At 39.8% G+C, this 21,876-nt stretch overlaps 1 protein-coding gene across 3 annotated transcripts in view; it reads left to right on the plus strand.

The window, feature by feature from the left end:
- The window catches only part of SPAG1 (sperm associated antigen 1), a 72,366-nt gene that overhangs the window by 8,004 nt on the left and 42,486 nt on the right, over positions 1 to 21,876 (plus strand). For 2 of the 3 annotated variants that reach the window (XM_050940704.1, XM_050940703.1), the window contains exons 6-11: positions 3,382 to 3,500; positions 5,171 to 5,276; positions 11,067 to 11,197; positions 11,941 to 12,047; positions 15,174 to 15,336; positions 21,084 to 21,503. In XM_050940704.1, coding sequence (XP_050796661.1) covers positions 3,382 to 3,500; positions 5,171 to 5,276; positions 11,067 to 11,197; positions 11,941 to 12,047; positions 15,174 to 15,336; positions 21,084 to 21,503 — 1,046 coding nt within the window. The remainder of the gene's footprint in view (positions 1 to 3,381; positions 3,501 to 5,170; positions 5,277 to 11,066; positions 11,198 to 11,940; positions 12,048 to 15,173; positions 15,337 to 21,083; positions 21,504 to 21,876) is intronic. The other variant, XM_050940705.1, reaches the window with a different exon arrangement.

The following is a 21,876-nucleotide window of genomic DNA, read 5'->3' on the forward strand; positions in this document are numbered from 1 at the left end:
ATTTAGAGCTGGTTGGAAATTTTTAAACAAAAAAATTTTTTCTCAGAAAAATGCCAGTTCGTAGAAATCAAAAATGTTCATGGAAAGAGACAGTTTTGATGAATTTCTCATTCTGAAAACATTTGAAAAATAATAGATTCAAATGGTCAAAATCTCATTTTGACATTTTCTAAATTAAAAAGTTCCATTTTTCAGTTTGAAAGGACTTTTCACTTTGAAATTTAAGTGAATTTAAGGTAAAACTCTTTTAAAAGGTCAACGTCAAAATGAAATATTTTGATCTGATTTGAATTTTCTAAATTTTTGGTTCAAAAAAACTGTCAAGATTGACTTGATTTGGGTCAGGAATAAGTTTTGAAATCTTGAAAATTCTTGCAAGATGGAAAAATTTGTTTCCCGTCCAGTTATTATTAGAATGGTCTTCATTGTTTGTAGGTAGTGGATGACTTGGTTCTGACTGCATTTCTTTTCTTTTGTTGGATTGTGTTACAACTGTAACATTTACTTGAGATTAATTAATGAAAGATCTTCGGAAAAAGCAGCTGGAAAGCAGCTGTGGAGTGGTGGCTGAAGCATTGTTTCTTCTTCGAGTGCTTGTTCATGTGGATTCCATTTTAGGTGTGCGCGTGCCCACATGCACAGTTGTCGGAGATTTCTGCCTTTGCAGTATTCATAGGGCCCACTGAGACTGTTGGGCCACCTGGCAGCATGTACTTATGTGGTGAGGCACGCACAACTCCGCCTCAGACCCCTTCGGGTGTGGCTGGTGATGGTCTGTGTCCCAACTTGGCAGTTCATTTAGTGGCAGGATCCCGCATTGGTGCTGGAAGGCGTTCCCTTCGCGGCCTCAGCCTCATCAGTGACCACTGTCTCCAATGCCTTGAACCTGGGATGGGGAGCCCACCTGGGCACTCTCAGCTCTCAAGGTTGTTGGTCCAGTTACGATTGTTCCCTGAATATCAATGTCAGGGAACTCAGGGTGGTTCGACTAGCCTGCCAAGCCTTTCTACCTCAGGTTCAAGACAGAGTTGTTCAGGTCCTGACAGACAACACGGCTACATTCTTCTGTATCAACAGGCAGAGTGGAACCAGGTCGTTTGCCCTCTGCTAGGAAGTCCTCTGGCTCTGGGACTTCTGTCTGCAGCACAACATCCATCTCGTTGCCGCTTATCTTCCAGGGACCAAGAACGATTTTGGCAGATCGCCTCAACAGGATGTTTTCATCTTGCCACGAGTGGTCCCTTCATCCGGAGATAGTCTGCTCCATCTTCCTCAGGTGGGGAACTCCCCGGGTGAACCTGTTCGCATCCCAGCAGAACAGGAAATGCCACGTCTTCTACTCAATTGGGGGCATGGACAGAGGATCTCTGTCGGATGCTTTTCTGCTCCTGTGGTTGGGGGCTTTGATGTATACCTTCCCCTCAGTGCTGCTGCTACCCAGGGTCCTTACAAAGATCAAACAGGACAAGGCGAGAGTCATCCTCATAGCGCCAGTGTGGTCGCTCCAACACCGGTTCAGCACTCTGCTGGACCTTTCAGTGGCGACCCTGTTCCAGCTACCGCCCAGGTTAGACCTGTTGTCCCAGAACCACGGCAGTCTTTTGCACCACTGCCTGGCGGCGTTGCGTCTGATGGCCTGACTGCTGCATGGCTAAACGCGCAGGAACAGCAGTGCTCAGCTGAGATTCAGCACGTGCTGTTGGGAAGTAGGAAGCCGTCCACCAGAGCGACATACCTGGCCACGTGGAAATAGTTCATCTGCTGGATTGCGGACGAAGGTGTTCGTCCTGAGCAGGCTTTGCTTATTCTGGGCTACCTCCTGCATTTAAGATCCAGGGCTTGTCCCTCTCATCAATCAAGGTCCATTTAGTGGCCAACTCAGTCTTCCACCCATTGTTCAAGGGCAGGTTGTTTTTTGCTCAGGATATCACGGCCAGATTCCTTAAAGGCCTATCTCACGGGTCCTCTCTTCGAGCCTCTGGCTCTCTGCTCTCTCCTTCTCCTTTCCTGGAAGGTCGTGTTCCTGGTTGAGGTGATGTTGACCTGCCGAATATCTGAGATTCGGGCACTCACCTTGGAGCCACCATACACGGCCTTCTATAAGGACAAGGTCAAGGTCCAGCTAAGACCGCATCTGCCTTTTCTTCCCAAGTTAGTCTCTGTTTCATTTGAGCCAGGACATTTACTTACCGGTCTTCTTTCTGAAGCCACATAAGTCGGCGGAGGAGGAGCGTAGGCTACACGCCCTAGATGTCACAAGGGCTCTGGCCTTTTACATTACGGAATGGCTTGGTCCCGTCAAGTTGACATAGTTATTCGTCGCTGTGGCCAACAGCATGAAAGGTTGCCTTGTATCCACTTGAAGAATTTCTTCTTGGATCACTGCCTGCATTCGCTTCTGCTATGACCAAGTGAAGATGCCACCCCCAGCGATCATCACCGCTCACTCTACAAGAGTGCAGGCCTCTTTGGCAGCCTTTCTGGCTTATGTGCCTATCCAGGACATCTGTAAAGTGGCCACTTGTTTGTCTGGCCGTACCTTTCCATCCCACTATGCACTGACCCAGCAGGCCCAGGATGATGCTGGCTTTGGTAGGGCAGTACTGCAAGCTGCTAAGCTGTGAACTCCGAGCCCACCTCTGTGGATTCTGCTTGCGAGTCACCTAAAATGAAATCAACATGAACAAGCACTCGAAGAAAAAATGGTTACCTACCTTTTCGTAACTGTTTTTCTTCAAGATGTGTTGCTCATGTCCTGTAACATTTCCCGCCCTCCTACCCCTCTGTCGGAGTTGCCAGCAAGAAGGAACTGAGAGGGTGCAGGGCCAGCGGCGCCATTCCAGAGGACACCACAGCTGGCTATACGGATACTACTAAGGCAGAAATTGCCAACAACTATGCACATGGTCGCACGCACACCTAAAATGGAATGGACATGAACAACACATCTTGAAGAACAACATTACAAAAAGGTACGTTTTTTTCCCTTTGGTCTTCCAGTTACAATATTTAATCACCTTGTCTGTTCCTGAGAAGTGAAAAGTACTTGCAACTCCAGTTGTTTTCAGTGGGAGCTACAAGTGCTCAGTATCTTTTAGGGTTGGCCCTTTAAAACACTGTTTCTTGTATTTTGCCTGATTCTTAGAATGCTGTACTGGGTTTGAAGTGGACAGCGTGGAACAAAACACACACAAAGGAAATATAAATTGTTTAAAAAATTGTGTGTTTTCCCTGAATAATTTTGGATTGTTGAACAGATTGACAGAATCTTTGTTCCCAATTTATTTTATATCTGAAATATAGTATGTTGTTCTGTAGGTAAAGAAATCTTGTTTTGCTGCATTTTACTGTGTGTATGTAATTTTTTTTTTTTACTTTAAGGTTTGATGTGGAAAAGGAGTGTTCAAAAGTTGATGAGGTCTATGAAGAAAATAATTCAAAAGCATGCTTCAATATTAGTTCAAATTTACCTGTAATTGAAAAGAAAATAGACACAATAGGTAAATGATGACTTAGTATCAAAATTGTATTTTCTTTGATTAGATACAGAATTGACATTGGTCAGTAGAATGTTCATGCAAATTGAAGAAACATTATAGAGGAAAAATGTGCTTTTGCTGTATATCTCTTCCTTGCTTTTTTCAGCCATCACAGAAAATAAAAATAAACCATGTTCTTAGTAAGTCATCCCAGAAAATGGCCATTTTGCAGAAATTGTGATACGCCTTCTAATAATGCTTATTGAAAAAGATTTGCTTTAAATATAAGCATGAAATTGGGGCTGGAGATGCTGAAGAAAAATACATCATCAAGATTGATTTGTCCCATTTGTAAACAAAACATAAAGCGTATCAGGGCATAATTATGATATTCTCGTAGAGCTTAAAATCACTTTCCTCTTACTGTTTATAAAAAAAACAAATCAGTGGAAGCTTGAAACAGATTTTTATTTTTATTCTATAATGCTGATACTACTTGGTTGTTATAGCGTTGCTCATGCATGTTGGTATGCTGTGTGTGTAGTTTAAAGGTATTTAAGGGTGCTTTCAAAGAGTATTGAAACCACAGTTGTCTTTATATTATCTGAATAAAAATAATTGGGGACAGTACACACGTGCTGGCTTATTGCCCACCATGCAATAATGAGAAAATCTAGTTCTGCTTACTGTCTATTAATGGTTGCAAGTTAATGTGAAGCTTAAGGCTTGCTTGGATCAACCCTGAATTTGTCTGCTGCGAACTTTATTCACCTTCTTAACCATCCAGCTTCCTTCCTCTGATGACTTGGCTTCCCATCACCTTTCAACATGTTGACCCATTTCCTCAGATGGCCAGATAATAGAAGCTTGTCCTAGCAAAGTGGAAAACGGGTTTTAGCCCAAACAAATGATCCTTCTGGAGTGTTAGTGGTAGTTATTCCAAATATGCTAGCTTTTATTTCAAATACAGAAGGATCAGTTATTCATCTGAAAACGTTTTTCTTCATAGTTCTTATCAAAGTGAAAGCACATAGTCTTCTCTACCAAAAGAGAATTTGAAATAGAAATATCTTAAAGATCAGTTTAGTGTTTTGTATACAGTATACTGTATGTTTAATAATTCATAATGGAAGAAAATTGCAAAGACACTAAGCCCATTGTTTCCTGCTTGTTGTATATAATGTATATACAGAGGGAACTTGTTATAGGGCATCCCAATGTGCACTTTATTTACTTATTTAAACTCTAAGATTTTATTGATGGCAAGGGACTTAAGCCAAGAGGCACAGATTTTTCATGTATTTCCTTCCTAATGGATACTCAGTTTTGTCTGCCTTTGGACTCTGTTCATCCTAGAAAATTTCAGTACAATTTTTCCACTGAAAAGAGTCTTGAAAAATGTGTTAGTCAGTTGAACCTTGCTGAATACAAAATGTCCGCATACAATCTTTTATCCTAAAATATAAACATACTGATAAAGTTTCCTTTTTTTGTTTCACTTTAGGAGTTTTCACACCCTTTTTAATAACATGGACCATGTCTTAATAGAGAGGTTGTCTTGTAGTCTACTCTCCATAACTTTTAAAACCAATGTACACAATATAATTAAATTAAAATGCTTCTACGTTAAAATGTCATATTTTGCATCTGTTAACTTTTAGATATAAAAACAGCTAACTATTATGTTCTAGGTATGACTAAGAAAGAGAGAAATTTTATTGCTTGTCGTGAAAAAGAAAAAGGTAATGAAGCCTTTGCCATTGGGGATTATAAAGAAGCAGTGACATATTACACTCGGTGAGTTAATGTCATGTGAACCATTATTTAAAACTTGTAATTATTAATTAATATTATGTATATGTTAGTCTAGTTCAGGGTCTTTCTTGTTGAAGCAACATAATGATCAACTTTCTAAAATGGCAAAAGATTTTACATTGGGGTATCTCAAGATTCTGCATTTTGATTAATGATGTATAAGCAACCAGGAAAAATGAGTGAAGAGTGAGGTGGCAAAATTTGCAGATGACACAAAACTGTTTAGGTTATTCAAGACTAGAGGAGACTCCAGAGGGACGTCACAAAAGTATCGTATATACTCGTTCATTTGCCTTCGTTTATAAGCCAACCCCCCAAGATGGTTAGGTAAAAATAGCAAAAACTTTACTATCTTTTCATAAGCCGACCCTATATTTCAAGGGTTGGCAAACTTTGGCTCCTGACCCATTATGGTAAGCTGCTGGCAAGTCTGGACTTCTTGTTTACTTGGAGCATCTGCAGGCATGGAGCCCCTCAGCTCCCAGTGCCCGCAGTTTGCCGTTCCCAACCAATGGGATATTTAAAACAAGTAACTTAAAACAATATGAGACTTTAAAAAGTCTTAAAATCCTTCAAAGTCTGAATCAGTCTCTGATTCACCAAACAGTTCATTAAACTCTGCTTCAGTCACAGCTGCACCTGCCCTGTCATTGTAGATGTTGGCAGTGTCGTCTTCAGACTCAGATTCCTTCTCATCCTCAGCCTCTGTTGTGTCATCATCAAGTATGGCATCATCTTCTGACCCGTCGAGTACATTGCTGATACAGCATTTCCTAAATGATTTTTATATCATTTCTTAGGGAATGGACGCCTATGCGTTCTTGATCCACTGGATGACCAGATTGATTTTGGGCTTCATAAGATTCCCGCCTTTTGTCAACTTCACTATGCTTGAGCACGTCCATTCAGACCACATTTTGCGTAGCCTGTCTTTAAAGGGTTTGTTCAGGCAGACCTCAAGCGTTTGTAGCCTCCAGGTACTACAGCTGAAGTAGTTTTCATATTTTTGGCCACGTTTTTCACCTCATCCGTCTTGCGTGCCCTAAACATGTCTCAAACGAGCATAGCAGGTTTCTTGAAAAGTGCTCCTGGTCTCTTATTCCACATTTTTTCCAGCCATTCATTAGTCCCACTTTCATCCATCTGTCCCTTTTCGCGTGCACGTACGATGACACCAGCAGGAAATTTCATGTTCTTAGGCAAGGTTTTTCTTTTAAAAATAACAAGAGGGAGCTTTGATCCATTTGCCAAACACGATAAAACCACTGTAAAATGGATTTTTTCATGGCCAGTGGTTTTAATTAAAGTTGTTTTTGAACCAACACCGGTTGCCGTTCTGTTGTTTGGGAGATTGAATGTCATTGGTGTTTTGTCCATATTTCCTATTTGTGACAGTTCAAATGCATATTCCTTTCGATATTTTATAATAAACCTTTGGAAAGATTCGATTTTTTTCTTCCAGATGTCTTGGCAGCTTTTGCGCTATCTTTGTTTGCTGACAAAGAGAGAGACCATGACGGTTCATGAAGCAAGTACACCAACCCACTGATGCGACTAATATTGATGGCTTTACGGACTTGTATTTGTTGTCTTTCGATGTTTGCAGAGCACAGAGACAAATTCCAGTTCTAGTGACAATGTACCCATTTTGTTGACATTCAACAACCCAATTATTGAGATCTTTTTCTAGCTCAGAAAATGAAGTGCACCTCGTAGGACATTTTTTTCTTGCTTCTTGGCATGTCTTTTAGTGTTTTATTTTTTCGCCATTCTCTTACTTGCTTCTCATTGATACAGAATTCATGAGCAGCGGCGCAATTATTGTTTGCTTCTGCATATTCAACAACTTGAAGTTTGAACGCTGCATGATAAGCAGACTTTTCTTTTGATTTCATTGTTCATTTTAAATACTAGTATGAAAATAGATTATTATTATTGTAGTTATAGATTTTGTAGGACTTTATATAGGAATGTCACCTGCTTTATCACTGTCAAATTATTATTATTCTTTGTTTATTTCAAAGGAGCCCTGTAGATTGCCATGTCTTTGGGGATAACAAGCTATTTCAATTTTATTAGAGATTCCATCAATTCTGCATGTTATATTTTCATATTGGCTCGAGACTTATGAGGTCCATTGGTAGAAATGCATTAAGAGATCAAATTACACAGTAGTGGACTGACACCAGTGCTATAGTACTATCATTCATTGTATTTTTCTGATTGGTTTGTAAGTCATAGCATTTTGTGAAATGCATTGGTCAAATGTCATGCAGATCTGCAGCACTGCTCTTTTTAGTATTCCTTTCAAGCCAATCTAGTCCACCAAACAAAGCCTTTGCAACTTTAAAAGGCTGCAGTATTGACATCAGAAAATGAGTCAGCAAACTTTAACTCCCAGCCTGTCAGGGTAAGCTGCTGGAGGGACATTTTGTTTACTTGGAGCATCTGCAGGCATGGAGCTCCTCGGTTCCCTGAGGCCGCGGTTCGCCGTTCCCAGCCAATAGGAGCTGCTGGAAGTGGCGCACTACTTCCTTCGGCTCCCATTGGCTGGGAACAGCAAACCATGGCCACAGGGAGCTGAGGAGCTCTATATCTGCAAACGCTGCAGGTAAACAAAATAACAATGTATTAGATATTCAATTCAATGATTCCATAGAGTTTAAAATCATCAAATTTTGGTGTAGACCCATTTATAAGCCAACCCTTGCTCTTGGATATATCACTTTTTTACCAAAAATATTCGGCTTATGAACAGGTTTATACAGTAGATGAGCTGCATGGTGCCAAATGAAATTCATTGTTGATAAATGCAACATTATGTATTGGTAGGAATAATTTCAAGTAGTAATACACACTGTTGGGTTCTAATGTAAATATTAACTACTTAGGAAAATGACGGCGCATTATTGTGGACAGCTTCATTAGATCATCCTCTAAGTCAGGGGTCTCAAACTCAAATGATCACGAGGGTCACATGAGGACTAGTACATTGGCCCGAGGGCCGCATTACTGACACCTCCCCCGTGCCACCCTCGGGCCCTGCCCCCCACTCAACCCCTTCCATTAGGCCCCGCCTCTTTCCACCCCTTCCCTGAAATCCTCACTCCAACTCCGCCCCCTCCCTGCTCCCACGGGGTGCAGGAGGGGTGTGGGGTGTGGCAGAGGCTCAGGGCAGGGAGTTGGGGTGTGGGGTGCAGGAGGGATGAGGGGTGCAGCAGGGGGTCAGGGCAGGGGATTGGAGTGCAGGAGGGGTGTGGCAGGGGGCTCAGGGCAGTGGGTTAGGATGTGGGATGCAGGAGGGGTGTTGGAGGGGGCTCAGGGCAGTGGGTTGGGGTGCAGAAGGGGTGCGGCAGAGGATTCAGGGCAGGGGGTCAGGTGCAAGGTGTGGCTGGCGGCTCAGGGAAGGGGGTTGGGGTGCAGGAGGGGTGCGGGGTGCAGCAGAGGGTCAAGGTACAGCAGGGGGTTGGGGTGTGGCAGGGGGCTCAGGGCAGTGGATTGGAGTGCAGGAGCGGTGTGGCAGGGGGTCAGGGTGCGGCAAGGGACTCAGGGTAGGGGATTCGACAGCAGGAGGAATTTGGGGGGCGCGCGTTGGGGGCAGGGCAGGCTCCCTGCCTGCCATGCCCCTGTGCTGCTCCAAGAAGCGGCTGGAATGTGGGGGAACAAGGGCACAGGGATGTGTGTGGCTGTTGCTTCAGGTACCGCCCCCAGCATCTTCCATTAGCCGGGAACGGGGAACCGCGGCCAATGGGAGCTGCTGGGTGTGGTGCCTGAAGCAACATCAACACACATCCCTGCGCCTCTCCTCCCCCAGATTCTGTCCGCTTCCTGGAGCGGCACGGGGGTAGCGCGAGCAGGCAGGGAGCCTGCTCTGCCCTCGGTGCACGTCGGGCTGGAGCCGCTCTAGGTAAATGATGGGGGAGGGTGGAGAGGGCTGCGAGGAGCTTATGGGCCGCAGAAAATAACCTCGTGGGCCGCGTGTTTGAAACCCCTGCTCTAAGTGATCTGTACTGGTCAAGAATGCAAAAATATTAAGATTGGGATACAAAATAATGCTGGGTTTCCACAGGATCTCTTCCTCCTTAAGTGCACAGGGTAAACTGTGCTCTGAAAATGAATCCTGTTGTGTAGTGAATGAAGTTGTTGTGTGTGGGCCTTCTGCCTCATTTGTTACAAAAGTTGGAAAATGTGTGGCGGGGAACTGCAGGAAGATAAAGTATAGTCTTTTGGTTAAGGAAGTTGAATGGTACTCTGAAGTTGGATTCTCTCCTTGCCTCTGCCACAAATTTCATGTGTGATGTTGAGCAAGTCTGTAAACCAAAATTTTCACAGGTGGCCACTGTGTGTTCCTCATTTTGTGGTTATGCAACTTGCAACACCTAGTCTGATTTGTGGAAGTGCTGAGCACTCGCTGCTGCAACTAAAGTCAGTGGGAATTCTGCTCTGAACATATAATTGCTTACCATTTATTAGCACATTAAGAAAAAGTCAAGCCCTAGGCTTCCTAAATTGGACATCAAAAATTGTGGACATTTTGGTCTTAGTTTCTGTGCCTCAGTTCCCTATGTATAAAATTTGGATAATAATACTACCTCTTTGCACAAGGGCATTGTGAGGATAAATCCGTTAATGTATGTAAAGCAGTAAGATGCTATGATCTCACAGAAAAGCCTATGAGGAAATTAATTCTGTATTCAGGGTGGAATGGTGTGCAATAAATAAAATGTGGGGCTACACATGAAGTGATGAGTATAAAAATAAATATTGACTAGATACCCATTCGGTGAGCATCATTCATCCTTTGCACTGAATGAGGCAAAAGTAGTATGTGATCACATAATTAAAGTAATTATCATAATGCATATACAGGCAACCTTAATTCTGGTGTTTTCTGTCTTTTGAGTGCTTGACTTTGGAACCTTAATGTTCTTTTACTGTAGTTTTTGGGGGTATAATATGGATATCAAGAACAGCCACAGTTGCATTATGTAAGATATTTATTTCATAGAATCATAGATTATTAGGGTTGGAAGGGACCTCTATTTGTTTGTTTGTTTGTTAGAAGGAACATAAGCTCTCATTCTTCAGGGCCTGAGCTAACCGCTAATTTGCAGGGTTAGAAGAAACTTCCTCACATTTGACCACAATGGTTTGTTTAGTTTTTATTTTTTTCCACCTTCATCTGAAACATCTTTCATTGGTCAGAGACAAGATACTGAATGGGCTACTGGTCTGATCCAGTATGGCAATTATTATTTACTTAAGTTTATAAATTCATAAAATTTGAATAAAATGTGTTTTTAGAGTGAATTGATAGCAATTTTAAGTGACTACAGTCCTTTCTAGTGTACAGCCATATAGAATAAGGTCATTATAACCTGATTATTCTATGCTGCATGTCCATCTTTTTTCCTCCTATATACCATCTACCCAGCCCTACCGCTCCAAACTGAAAATAAAAAGTAGGTTTTGTTTTAGTCACCGTAATTTACAAGAAAGATATAATAAGAGATGAGGAGCCTCAAAGTTCTCAAAATTGTTTTGAGATGCATCACTTTTGTACAGAGCATGCTCTGGTGCAGTTCTATGTTGCCATGATTTTAAAATAAATTGATCTTGCATACTGTTTCACAGTCCTCTAGTTGAAATTGCATTGCTTAGTAATTTAAATTTTATTATAGCTCTTTACAATTTAAAACTGGCTTTAATTAAGTTTTTGTATACTTTTGTTTTCTTTCTAGCATACAGCTCACTTTGTCCTGTCTTTTGCAGGAGCATATCAGTATTGCCCACTGTGGCAGCATATAATAACAGAGCTCAAGCAGAAATCAAACTTCAAAACTGGCATAATGCTTTTCAGGATTGTGAGAAAGTGTTAGATTTGGAGCCTGGCAACCTAAAAGGTGAGATATAAACTTCCATTCCTCAGAATTTTGTTTCTAGAGAAAAGTCTTTTTTTGGGTTGCGGGGCTGGGGTGGAAACACAGGCCTGGTTTATCATTCATTGAAATCAGTGGGAGATCTTTCCTTTGACATCAGTTGTCAGACCTCAAATGTGGGGGAAAATAGTCCCAGATTAGCTCTGCCTATGCTACTTTAAATGACAATTTGGGGATTTTGTCCTGCCTATCTTTGATCCAAGATTCTAAGATTGGGCCGAAGTGACAATAGGATGACGGTGTGTGGTCAGATCATGCTTTCAAAATGATGATTGTTAGTCACATTTTATTGGTGACATGCACTGTCTCCTAATATTCACAGAAAAGCACCTTTTAACAGGCTTAACAACTGCATTAAAACAGCAGTGAAAGGTACTTGGTGCATGCTTTCTTACTAAGGTAAGTATTTGTAAATAGCTAACTTAACTTATATGGAGAGAGTGGGACAAATTGGAAAATTAAGAGGAATGATAGTTAATGTATCGCCATATAAATGTAGGGTATGTCATATCAAATTATGTGATTACAAAAAATCAGTAACTTAATACATAGCCATTATGAAGTGGATGAAAGGCTTTATGAAATGTAATGCAAAATTGTTTTGTACTTCACATTGTACTTTCTCTGATTAAATGTGAATTAATTGTAGTCTGCAGTATAATTTAGAACAATACAATATAAATAGTATGTTCTTTGTTAATTTGTAGCTCTTATGCGCCGTGCCACTGTACACAAGCATCTACAGAATTACCAGGCAGCTGTAGAGGATTTGGGCAAAGTATTACATGTTGAACCAGAAAATGCCGTAGCTAAGGTAAAGACAAGTAACTGTGTGTATTTCTAGAATGAAGGTGTGTTTATAGAACAAGATGCATGTTGCTTGTATTATGTGTTTGATGTAAGATAAAAGTGATATACTATAGTATAATAATGGATGTATATCTAGTCACTTTTTATTCAGGGAGACGTCACTGAAAAGTTCTGTTTCGCTCACTGACTTCACTTTACTGAATGATTTACTTTATGTTGAGGTCTGGGCTTCTACTTTTTTATAATGGCAAATATGAGATATGAACCATTAAAGATTCTATCTTAAAATACTTGTTAAAATGTTAATATATAATACATATTTTTATGACTATTTTAAAAAAAGGACCTAAACAATATAATCCTATTTGTGACTACAGATGAGATGGTAGTTATAATAAAAATGTATGACTGACTTATGTGCCTAGTCTTATAGTCCAGTGAGTCTCAACTTTTTTTTCCCGTGAACCACTTCAAAATTGCTGAGCGTCTTGGCGGACCACTTAATGATCTTTCCAAATGTTGTTTGTACCATTAGCTAACTATTGTAAAGTGCTTTGGATAAAAGTGCTATATAAAAAATAAAAATAATTAATGGGGTTTTTTTTTGCTCTACAAATAAAAGCACACAAGTCGCATTTTAATATTAGTAGTCTTATCTTTCTAATGCAATGGATGTGCCATTTCTCCCCCGCCGTGGTAGCCCCTGAGCTGGGGGTGGGGCTGGGAAGAAGGTGGGGGTCTCTCCTCGGCAGCTGCAGCCCTGGAGCTGGGGAAAGTTGCCTCTTTCTCTGGCCGCCGCAGCCCTTCACATCCCAAATTCCCCTCACCCCTTCTACTCACCCCACTGCCCCCTCCCACCTACCCCTAATCCCCCCGAGGTCACCACCTCACATGTGCATCTTCATTCTAGTAGAGCCACGCCTGCAAAGCACCACTAATTAGGTGGGTAGCCCCTCATTCTCTCATGTGTGGCCGCCCAGGTGTGCACCTCAGAGGGAACTGTCCGAGGAGCACCTGAATGGAGCATGGTCCACAGACTACAGTTTTTGAGAACCTGTGATATAGTCAGTTGTAGAGAGGAGGCATTGCTGAATCATTTCTGAGAGTTCTTTCCAAAAACGAAAGCTTGTTATCTTGTCTCCTTATCATTATTGATATTTACATTTTACTAGGTATTATCCATAACAGTAAAAATTAAACCTCATGTAATTTACACTTTACTGTTCTTCTTCCTCTGTATTTCACACATACACAATGGCAGTCTTCCTCCTCTTCTCATCAAAGATTTGGTAGAAACAACTGTGGCTAGATCTGATGTTACTAAGATTTCATATCTCCTTGTTTAATTTCACTTATTAATTTTCCAAAATAAGGAGTTTGCAGTTATTTTTATAGGCTTTAATGTTCTGATCATCCTGTAAGGTTCTGAGCATCTCTGGAGATCTGTTGTGCACCGTCAACTCCCATTGACTTTCATGGGTGTGGAGTGCACCAGGCTACTTTGCAGCCTCACAGGCTCAGGCCTTAAATCCATGCACAGTATAAAAACATAAAACTTACATAATAAATTCATAACAATTATTCACCCTTGTCTCCAAAGTCCCAAGGAATGGAATGTCCTTGCCAGTATGCCTTTAAACATACAAACAAAGGGTTTTGTTGGACCAAGGTAGGAAGTTTGCTCAAGAACTGAAGTTCCTTCACTGTCAAAGCCCAGCCTGCAGCCTTCTTATGTATACCAGGAGGCTGTTGGCTTGAGTGCCGTGACTTAACCATCAGTGCAAATTAGCAACGTTCTGTTGTGCCCCAATCTCATTACAGTAACTTCTCGCTTAATGTTGTAGTTATTTTCTTGAAAAATGCAACTAAGCGAAATGGTGTTAAGTGAATCCAATTTTCCCATAAGAATTAATGTAAATGGAGGGGGTTAGGTTCCAGGGAAATTTTTTTCATCGCCTGCTAGTATGCTACTTTGTCCACTACTTGCGGGATTCTCTGGAAGAGCAGCCCATCATAGCTAGCGAGTGGGGGATTGGAACCAGGGTGGGCCAGCAGCCCCCCTATCAGTTCTCCTCCACCCCCGTGCCTCCCGCCCACTGGTGGGCCCTGCGGAGCAGTGCCTCCCCCCTCCCTCCCTGTGCCTCCTGAACACGGCGAAATAGCTGTTTCACCACGTTCAGGATGGGGGAGGAGTTGATCTGCAGGGGCTGCCGGCTGGAGGCACTGGGGGTTTGTGTGGAGGGAAGCTAATAGAGGGGCTGCCAGCCCACCCTAGTTCCAACTCAAAACAATGTTATAAGCAAACATTGCACAACTTTAAAGGAGTATGTTCCCTAATAGATCAGTGTTCTTCTTGAATTCTAATAATTAGCTGTAACCTCTAGGACATATGTCAAATCTGGCCTTTTAGAAGCTTTTTACAAACAGAAATTAGAGCTTTAGAATTCCTCTGATATTTTTCATATGGTTATGATAATGAAATAAATAGGAGAATTGTAGCTCTTGTAAGACCAGCATAACTTTTCATCAATCGGCAGTGTGTTTCTATTAGACTCTGCCAGAAATGATCATTTCCTATGGTTGATCCTAGCTGTTAGTTTAACTATTTGAAAAGAAAACAAAAGTCCCTAGCAGACATTGGGCTCTCTGTACTGTGGATTTTGATTAAACTACTTTTAGACCTTTCCTAAAGTTTCGGCGTAGTAATCCATTGTCTTTATTCTTTAAATCTGTTAGTCTCTGTCCTTGTAGACTGTCCCATCTAGTTCAGTTGTCAGTGTTGCACTGTCTACACACAGAGTAGACACAATCTATGTTCCAAAGAATGTATTAACAAATGGTACCTATTGGTTTGCATAATATGTATATGCAGTAGGCATTGGATATAGCATTGGAATGGGAGCCAGAAACAGTTTAGTCTTAATCCCAGTTCTGAAACTGACTCACTAAATGGTCTTGAAGTCATTTAACCTATCTCTATTTTCTTATTTTAAGGTAATACTGAGTAATTATTTCAGAGGTGTGTTGTAGGCATTATTTAGACAACGAAAAGTGCTTTGCAAAGGTAAAGCACTATCTAAATGCTAATTTTTAAAAGACTTTTAAAATTGCTATTATTGCTATACTGCAGAAAAATCTGTCAGATATTGAGCAGAAGATGAAAGATTTAGAGCCTGTACCTGAGACTCACACCAAAGGAAAAAGAATAGTTATTCAAGATGTCGAGGAGTCGGATGGTGATGAAGAAAGAGGAGGAAATGGAGAAGAACATGAAAGTGGCAATGGAGATAAAAGTAATATGTTTGTCTATGTAATTATTACCTGACATAGTGATCTTGGCAATTTGAAGGTTTTAAGTAGTGTGAATGTCCAACTCTCACTGTATCTTTAGCCCAGTGTTTTTTCCCCTGACTTCGCAGAGGTACTTAAGGCCGCAGAACCAACTTTTTAATTTATTTTTCCCACTCTTTTGAGGATTGTTATCCCATTTACTTCCAGTATGGCTTTCCATTACCTTGGACTACTTGAGTCTTTGATAACTGAGAAGGACACAACCCTCCAGTTAAATGTTATGGTGCACCTCCATACCCTCCCCTTTTAGACCTTTATGCCATGTCCGAATTCTCCCTCTGCCCAATCTGAGTCTTTTATAGAAATCCTTCTCGCAAGTATTTTACTGTGAGAACTTGTTGCTTTCTTGTTAGAGATTAGAATAATAGGCAGAGTTAAAAGGGTTAAATGGTAATGTCTTGTAGCAGGTCATTTAGCCCTCATTTACTCACTTTGGTACCCAGTACATTTATTTTTTTTGTCTCCTCCATTCCAATGCATTTGTTCATCTCATCCACCTATTGTATCTTGTCTTTTTTAGATTATAAACTGGCACAGGGACTGTAATTTATTATTTGTTTGTACCTTGCCTGGCACAGTGGGGTCCAACTTGGTTATGGCATTTAAGCACTACTGCCATATAAATGTTAATAATACCTCTCCCTTAGTGCAGTTTAGGAGGAAAGACTGCAATTGTTTCCATTCCCATGGCTAGTACACAGGCTGTCTTTTGTGTAGGATTATATTTCTCAAATGCTACAATCTTTCCTCAGAACTGACTCTGTCTCTCTTTTATATCAGTTGTTATTTTCAGACTGTGGAAGACAATATTCTGAGAATGAAGAGCACAGAGTGGATGCGGTAATGTCTTTTATTGGACCAGCTTCTGTTGGTGAGAGAGAGAAGCTCTCACCAACAGAATTTGGTCAAGTAAAAGATATTACTTCATTCACCTAGCCTCTCTGATATCTTTGAACCAACATGGTTAAACAACACTGCATACAACTGATATGAAGTATCTGCTATTCTAGCTCATCTGTTATTCCTGCTTTTGTTTTGCATGTGGCACCTTGGGTGTTCACCAAGCTCTTGAAGGTTGGTATCTTGGTTCCTGTCTCCTCTGCCAGGTGTTGTATGACAATGGTAAAGAATCCCAGAAAGAGTCACATTCTTCTGATGCTGACAAGAAACTTCATTAGAACAAGGAAAAAAGAATTATTCCAAAGCTACTCTGTGTCTCTTTCTGCTTTACTGTAGATCTGCATAGAATCTTCCCAATTCCCTACTGCCTGGATTCCTGCAGCAAATTTAAGAATTGGTATTTTCCTCTCTTCTTATTAAAGAGCACATAGAATGCTCTAAGTGTGGGCTGATGGCAAATAAAATGATCTCTTCTATATCTTGATTACTCAAGTCCTATCTGGTTTGATTTAGGTAATTAAAAAAATTACGTCAACTTGGGCATTATAGATTATGTATTTTCATATAATCTTCTGAAATATTGACTAGTTTGCACAATCGGGAATCAATACTTAAAGATATAAGGGCATGAAAGATTCTTGTGGGATTGTTGGCACCTCTGCCTGTCAGTTAAGATAAAAGGAGAACCCAGTATCTAGGCTGATGGTGCCAAGGCATAAAAAATGATTAGAGGGTACAGTTGCCTTATTGATATTTTCAAGGGTCAAAATTTCTGTTACATAAGAACAGCCATACTAGGTCAGACCAAACATCTGTCTAGCCCAGTATCCTGTCTTCCAGCAGTGGCCAATGCCAGGTGCCCCAGAGGGAATAAACAGAACAGAACATTTGGTGACTCTTAGTTCTTGTTTTATGAGAAGGAGTAAATAACACTTCCTTATTTACTTTCTCCACACCAGTCATAATTTTATAGACCTCATATCCCTCCTTAGTCGTCTCTTTTCCAAGCTGAAAAGTCCCAGTCTTATTAATTGCTCCTCATATGGAAACCGTTCATACTCCTAATCATTTTTGTTGCCCTTTTCTGAACCTTTTCCAATTCCAATTTTTGAGATGGGGCAATCACATCTGCATGCAGTATTCAAGATGTGGGCGTACCATGGATTTATATAGAGGCAATATGATATTTTCCATCTTATTATCTATCCCTTTCTTAATGATTCCCAACATTCTGTTTGATTTTTTGACTGCCGCTGCACATTGAGTGGATCTTTTCAGAGAACTATCCACAATGACTCCAAGATCTTTCTTGAGTAGTAACAGATAATTTAGCCCCAATCATTTTATATGTATAATTGGGATTATGTTTTCCAGTGTGCACTACTTTGCATTTATCAACACTGAATTTCATCTGCCATTTTGTTGACCAGTCACCCAGTTTTGTTAGATCCTTTTGTAGCTCTTCGCAGTCTTCCTGGGACTTAACTATGTTGAGTAGTTTTGTATCATCTGCAAATTTTGCCACTTCACTACTTACTCCTTTTTCCTTTCCATTTCTGAATATGTTGAATAGGACTGGTCCCTGTACAGACCCTTGGGGGACACTATTTACCTCTGTCCATTCTGAAAACTGACCATTTAGTCTTACCTTTTGTTTCCTATCTTTTAGCTAAATACCAATCCATGAGGGGACTTTCCCTCTTATCCCATGACAGATTCCTCTGCTTAAGAACCTTTGGTGAATGACCTTGTCAAAGGCTTTCTGAAAATCTAAGTACACTATATCCACTGGATTCCCCCTTGTCCACATGCTTGTTGACCCCCTCAAAGAATTCTAGTAGATTGCTGAGGTGTGATTTCCCTTTACAAAAACCGTGTTGACTCTTCCCAAACAATGATGTTCAGCTATGTGTCTGACAGTTTTGTTCTTTACTATAGTTTCAACCAGTTTGCCTGGTACTGAAGTCAGGCTTACTGGCCTGTAATTGCCAGGATCACTTCTGGAGCCCTTTTTAAAAATTGGCATCACATTAGCTATCCTCCAGTCATTTGGTACAGAAGCTGATTTAAATGATAGTTTACAGACTACACTTAATAGTTCTACAATTTCATATCTGAGTTCCTTCAGAACTCTTGGGTCAATACCATCTGGTCCTGATGACTTATTACTCTTTAGTTTATCAATGTGTTCCAAAACCTTTTCTAATGAATAAAATTAAATACCTACATGCTATGGTGATAGGCCATTCTGCTAGATGAAGAATTTGTCTAAGGTTACATCTGATACAATGATTTTGTGGTTTTTCTTCTGGACATTGTTTAAAGCTAATTTTAGGGTTAATTTTCATTATTGTCTGTCTTTAATTTGAATTCATATAAGGCTATGCTTTGTCCTTTGTTTACCTTTCATATGAAACCTCTTTTTATTGAGCTATATTGATATATTACAAGAAGACGGATTAAAAATGTCTCCTTTCCATGTTATTTGTGGGGACTTCGGATGGTTACCTAGGGAGGTGATGGAATCTCCATCCTTAGAGATTTTTAAGTCCCGGCTTGACAAAACCTTGGCTGGGATGATTTAGTTGGTGTTGGTCCTGCTTTGAGCAAGGGATTGGACTAGATGACCTCCTGAGGTGTCTTCCAACCCTAATATTCTATGATATTCTAGAGTTGTCAATTGCAGTTAACTCACGCGATTAACTCAAAAAAATTAATTGGGATTAAAAAAAATTAATCGCAATCCATCGCAGTTTTAATCCCACTGCTAAACAATAATAGGATACTAGTTGAAATGCATTAAATATGTTGGATGTTTTTCTACATTTTCAAATATATTGATTTCAGTTACAACACAGAATACAAAATGTACAATGCTCATCTTATATTTTTTATCGCATATATTTGCACTGTAAAATGATAAACAAAAGAAATAATATTTTTCAGTTAATCTCATATAAGGACTGTAGAGCAATCTCTTTATTGTGCAAGGGAAACTTACAGATGTAGATTTTTTGTTTGTTTGTTACAACACTGCACTCAAAAACAAAACAATGTAAAACTTTAGAGCCTATGATTCCACACAGTCCTACTTCTTGTTCAGCCAATTGCTAAGACAGGCAAGTTTGTTTACATTTACAGGAGATAATGCTGCCTGCTTTTTATTTACAATGTCACCTGAAAATGAGAACAGGTGTTTGCCTGGTATTATTGTAGCTCATGTTGCAAGGTATTTACATGCCAGATACGCCAAATATTCATATGCCTCTTCGTGCTTTGGCCATTATTCCAGAGGACATGGTTCCATGCTGATAACACTTGTTAAAAAAATAATGCATTCACTAAATTAGTGACTGAACTCCTTGGGGGAGAATTGTATGTCTCCTGCTCTGTGTTTTACCTGCATTCTGCCATATATTTCATGTTATAGCAGTCTCAGTTGATGACTTGGCACATGTTTGAATTTAAGAACACTTTCACAGCAGATTTGACAAAACGCTAAGAAGGTGCCAATGTGAGATTTCTAAAGATAGCTACAGCACCAGACCCAGGGTTTAAGACTCTGAAGTGCCTTCCAAAATCTGAGAGGGAGGAGATGTGGAACATGCTTTCAGAAGTCTTAAAAGGGCAACACTCTGATGTGGAAACTTCAGAACCCAAACCACCAAAAAAGCAAATCAGCCTTTTGCTGATGGCATCCGACTCAGATGATGAAAATGAACATGCATTGGGGGATCATTATTGAGCAGACACCATCATCAGCATGAATGCATGTCCTCCGGAATGGTGGTTGAAGAATAAAGGAGCATATGATTCTTCAGTGCATCTGGCATGTAAATATCTTGCAACACCAGCTACAACAGTGCCATAGGAACACCTGTTCTCACTTTCAGGTGACATTGTAAAGAAGGAGTGGGCAGCATTATCTCCTGCAAATATAAAAAAACTTGTTTGTCTGAGCTATTGGCTGAACAATAAGTAGGACTGAGTGGACTTGTAGGCTCTAAAGTTTTACATTGGTTTGTTTTTGAGTGCAATTATTTTTTTGTACATAATTCTACAAGTGTAAGTTCAAATTCCATGTTAAAGAAATTGCACTAAAGTACTTGTATTAGGTGAATTGAAAAATACTATATCTTTTGTTTTTTATAGTGCAAATATTTATAATAAAAAATAAATATAGAGTGAGCACTGTACGCTATATTTTGTGTTGTAATTGAAATCAATATATTTGAAAATGTAGAAAACATGCAAAATATTTAAATGGTATTCTGTTATTAACAGTGCAATTAATCATGATTAATTTTTTAATCGCTTGATAGCTCTAAAATTTTTCATGAACTAGCAGTAAAACAATTTAATTTTGTGCTGATATATTAATTCTAACATGACAAGTAATTGTGATTTGCTGATTTGAAAAACTGTAAATCTGCATTTTCATTTAAATTAAAGTATCAACTTTTTATTTAACATTCAGTATTTAAGTGGTTGAATTCAGGGTAAATTCTGTACCATTCCATTATGTAAGAAAAGGGGAGCTGTAAGTTCTTCAGCAAGGAGAAAACAGATTTGACAAGAAAGTATTACATTTTTACTGTGTATTGCAAATTGTTCATTACTAGAAATTAATCTGTGTTCTGAGAGTGTTTTCTGTGCCAAATCAATTTTTATAAATGAAGACTCTTGAAGTATTTTATGCTATGGACTTTGGTATGCACCCCTCCTTTGCCTTTAGAATAGTTCCTTCCAATGATGCAAACTCTGACCGGACTGATTAACTTCCTTGTAGAAACTGGTGTACTACTCGGAGGCAAGATTGCAACTAAAAGTGAAATGGGGAATGTGCAAAAAAAGTTTTCCAGCAAAGGAGATGGCTGTAAGTCAGAGACGCAGAAGCAGAGTGAATACACTGAGAGTAGAGTAAAAAAAGACATATCAGAGAAAAAGACAATTGAACATTTACCAGACCATGAAGGTGAAGTTAATGGTTATCTAAATGGTAAAAAAAAGAATGAAAGCAATGATGTAAAGAAGGAGACCTTCAGTTCACATGGGACAGAATCTTCATTCGCTGGGAAAAGCATTTCTAGTTTGCTTCCTCCTACTGCAGCAAAACTGAAAAGTGAAGGAAATGAGTATTTTAAGAATGGACAGTTTGGAGAGGCTGTGCTGAGGTACTCGGAGGCTATTGAAAATGTCATCAATGTAGGTGAGTTGTGATGCCGTATGAAAAGAGTAGAATCACTATAAAGAACCACAGTTTAACCATCATAGACTATCCACAGATTTCTGACAGGCTGTAAATTCCTCTGTGATAAATAATAAAGTCATTTTACAAAATGACTCACAAAAGGTACAATAGAGTGAAATGAATGGAAAGATTGATAATTCTTTGTGACAGTGATGTTTGCATATGTTTACGTACTAGAATAATTATATGTATTGTAGGTGACATACTGAATAAACAAAAGCTGCTTGAAGCTTTGCATCATCAGCAAACTGCAGCAGTGCAGTGTAACTCAGAACATACTATAGTCTTTTTTTAATTGTAATTCAATGATATTTAAATAATGAACTTTCAT

The sequence above is a fragment of the Gopherus flavomarginatus genome, chromosome 2 (assembly GCF_025201925.1).
Source record: "Gopherus flavomarginatus isolate rGopFla2 chromosome 2, rGopFla2.mat.asm, whole genome shotgun sequence".
NCBI classification, from domain to species: domain Eukaryota; kingdom Metazoa; phylum Chordata; order Testudines; family Testudinidae; genus Gopherus; species Gopherus flavomarginatus.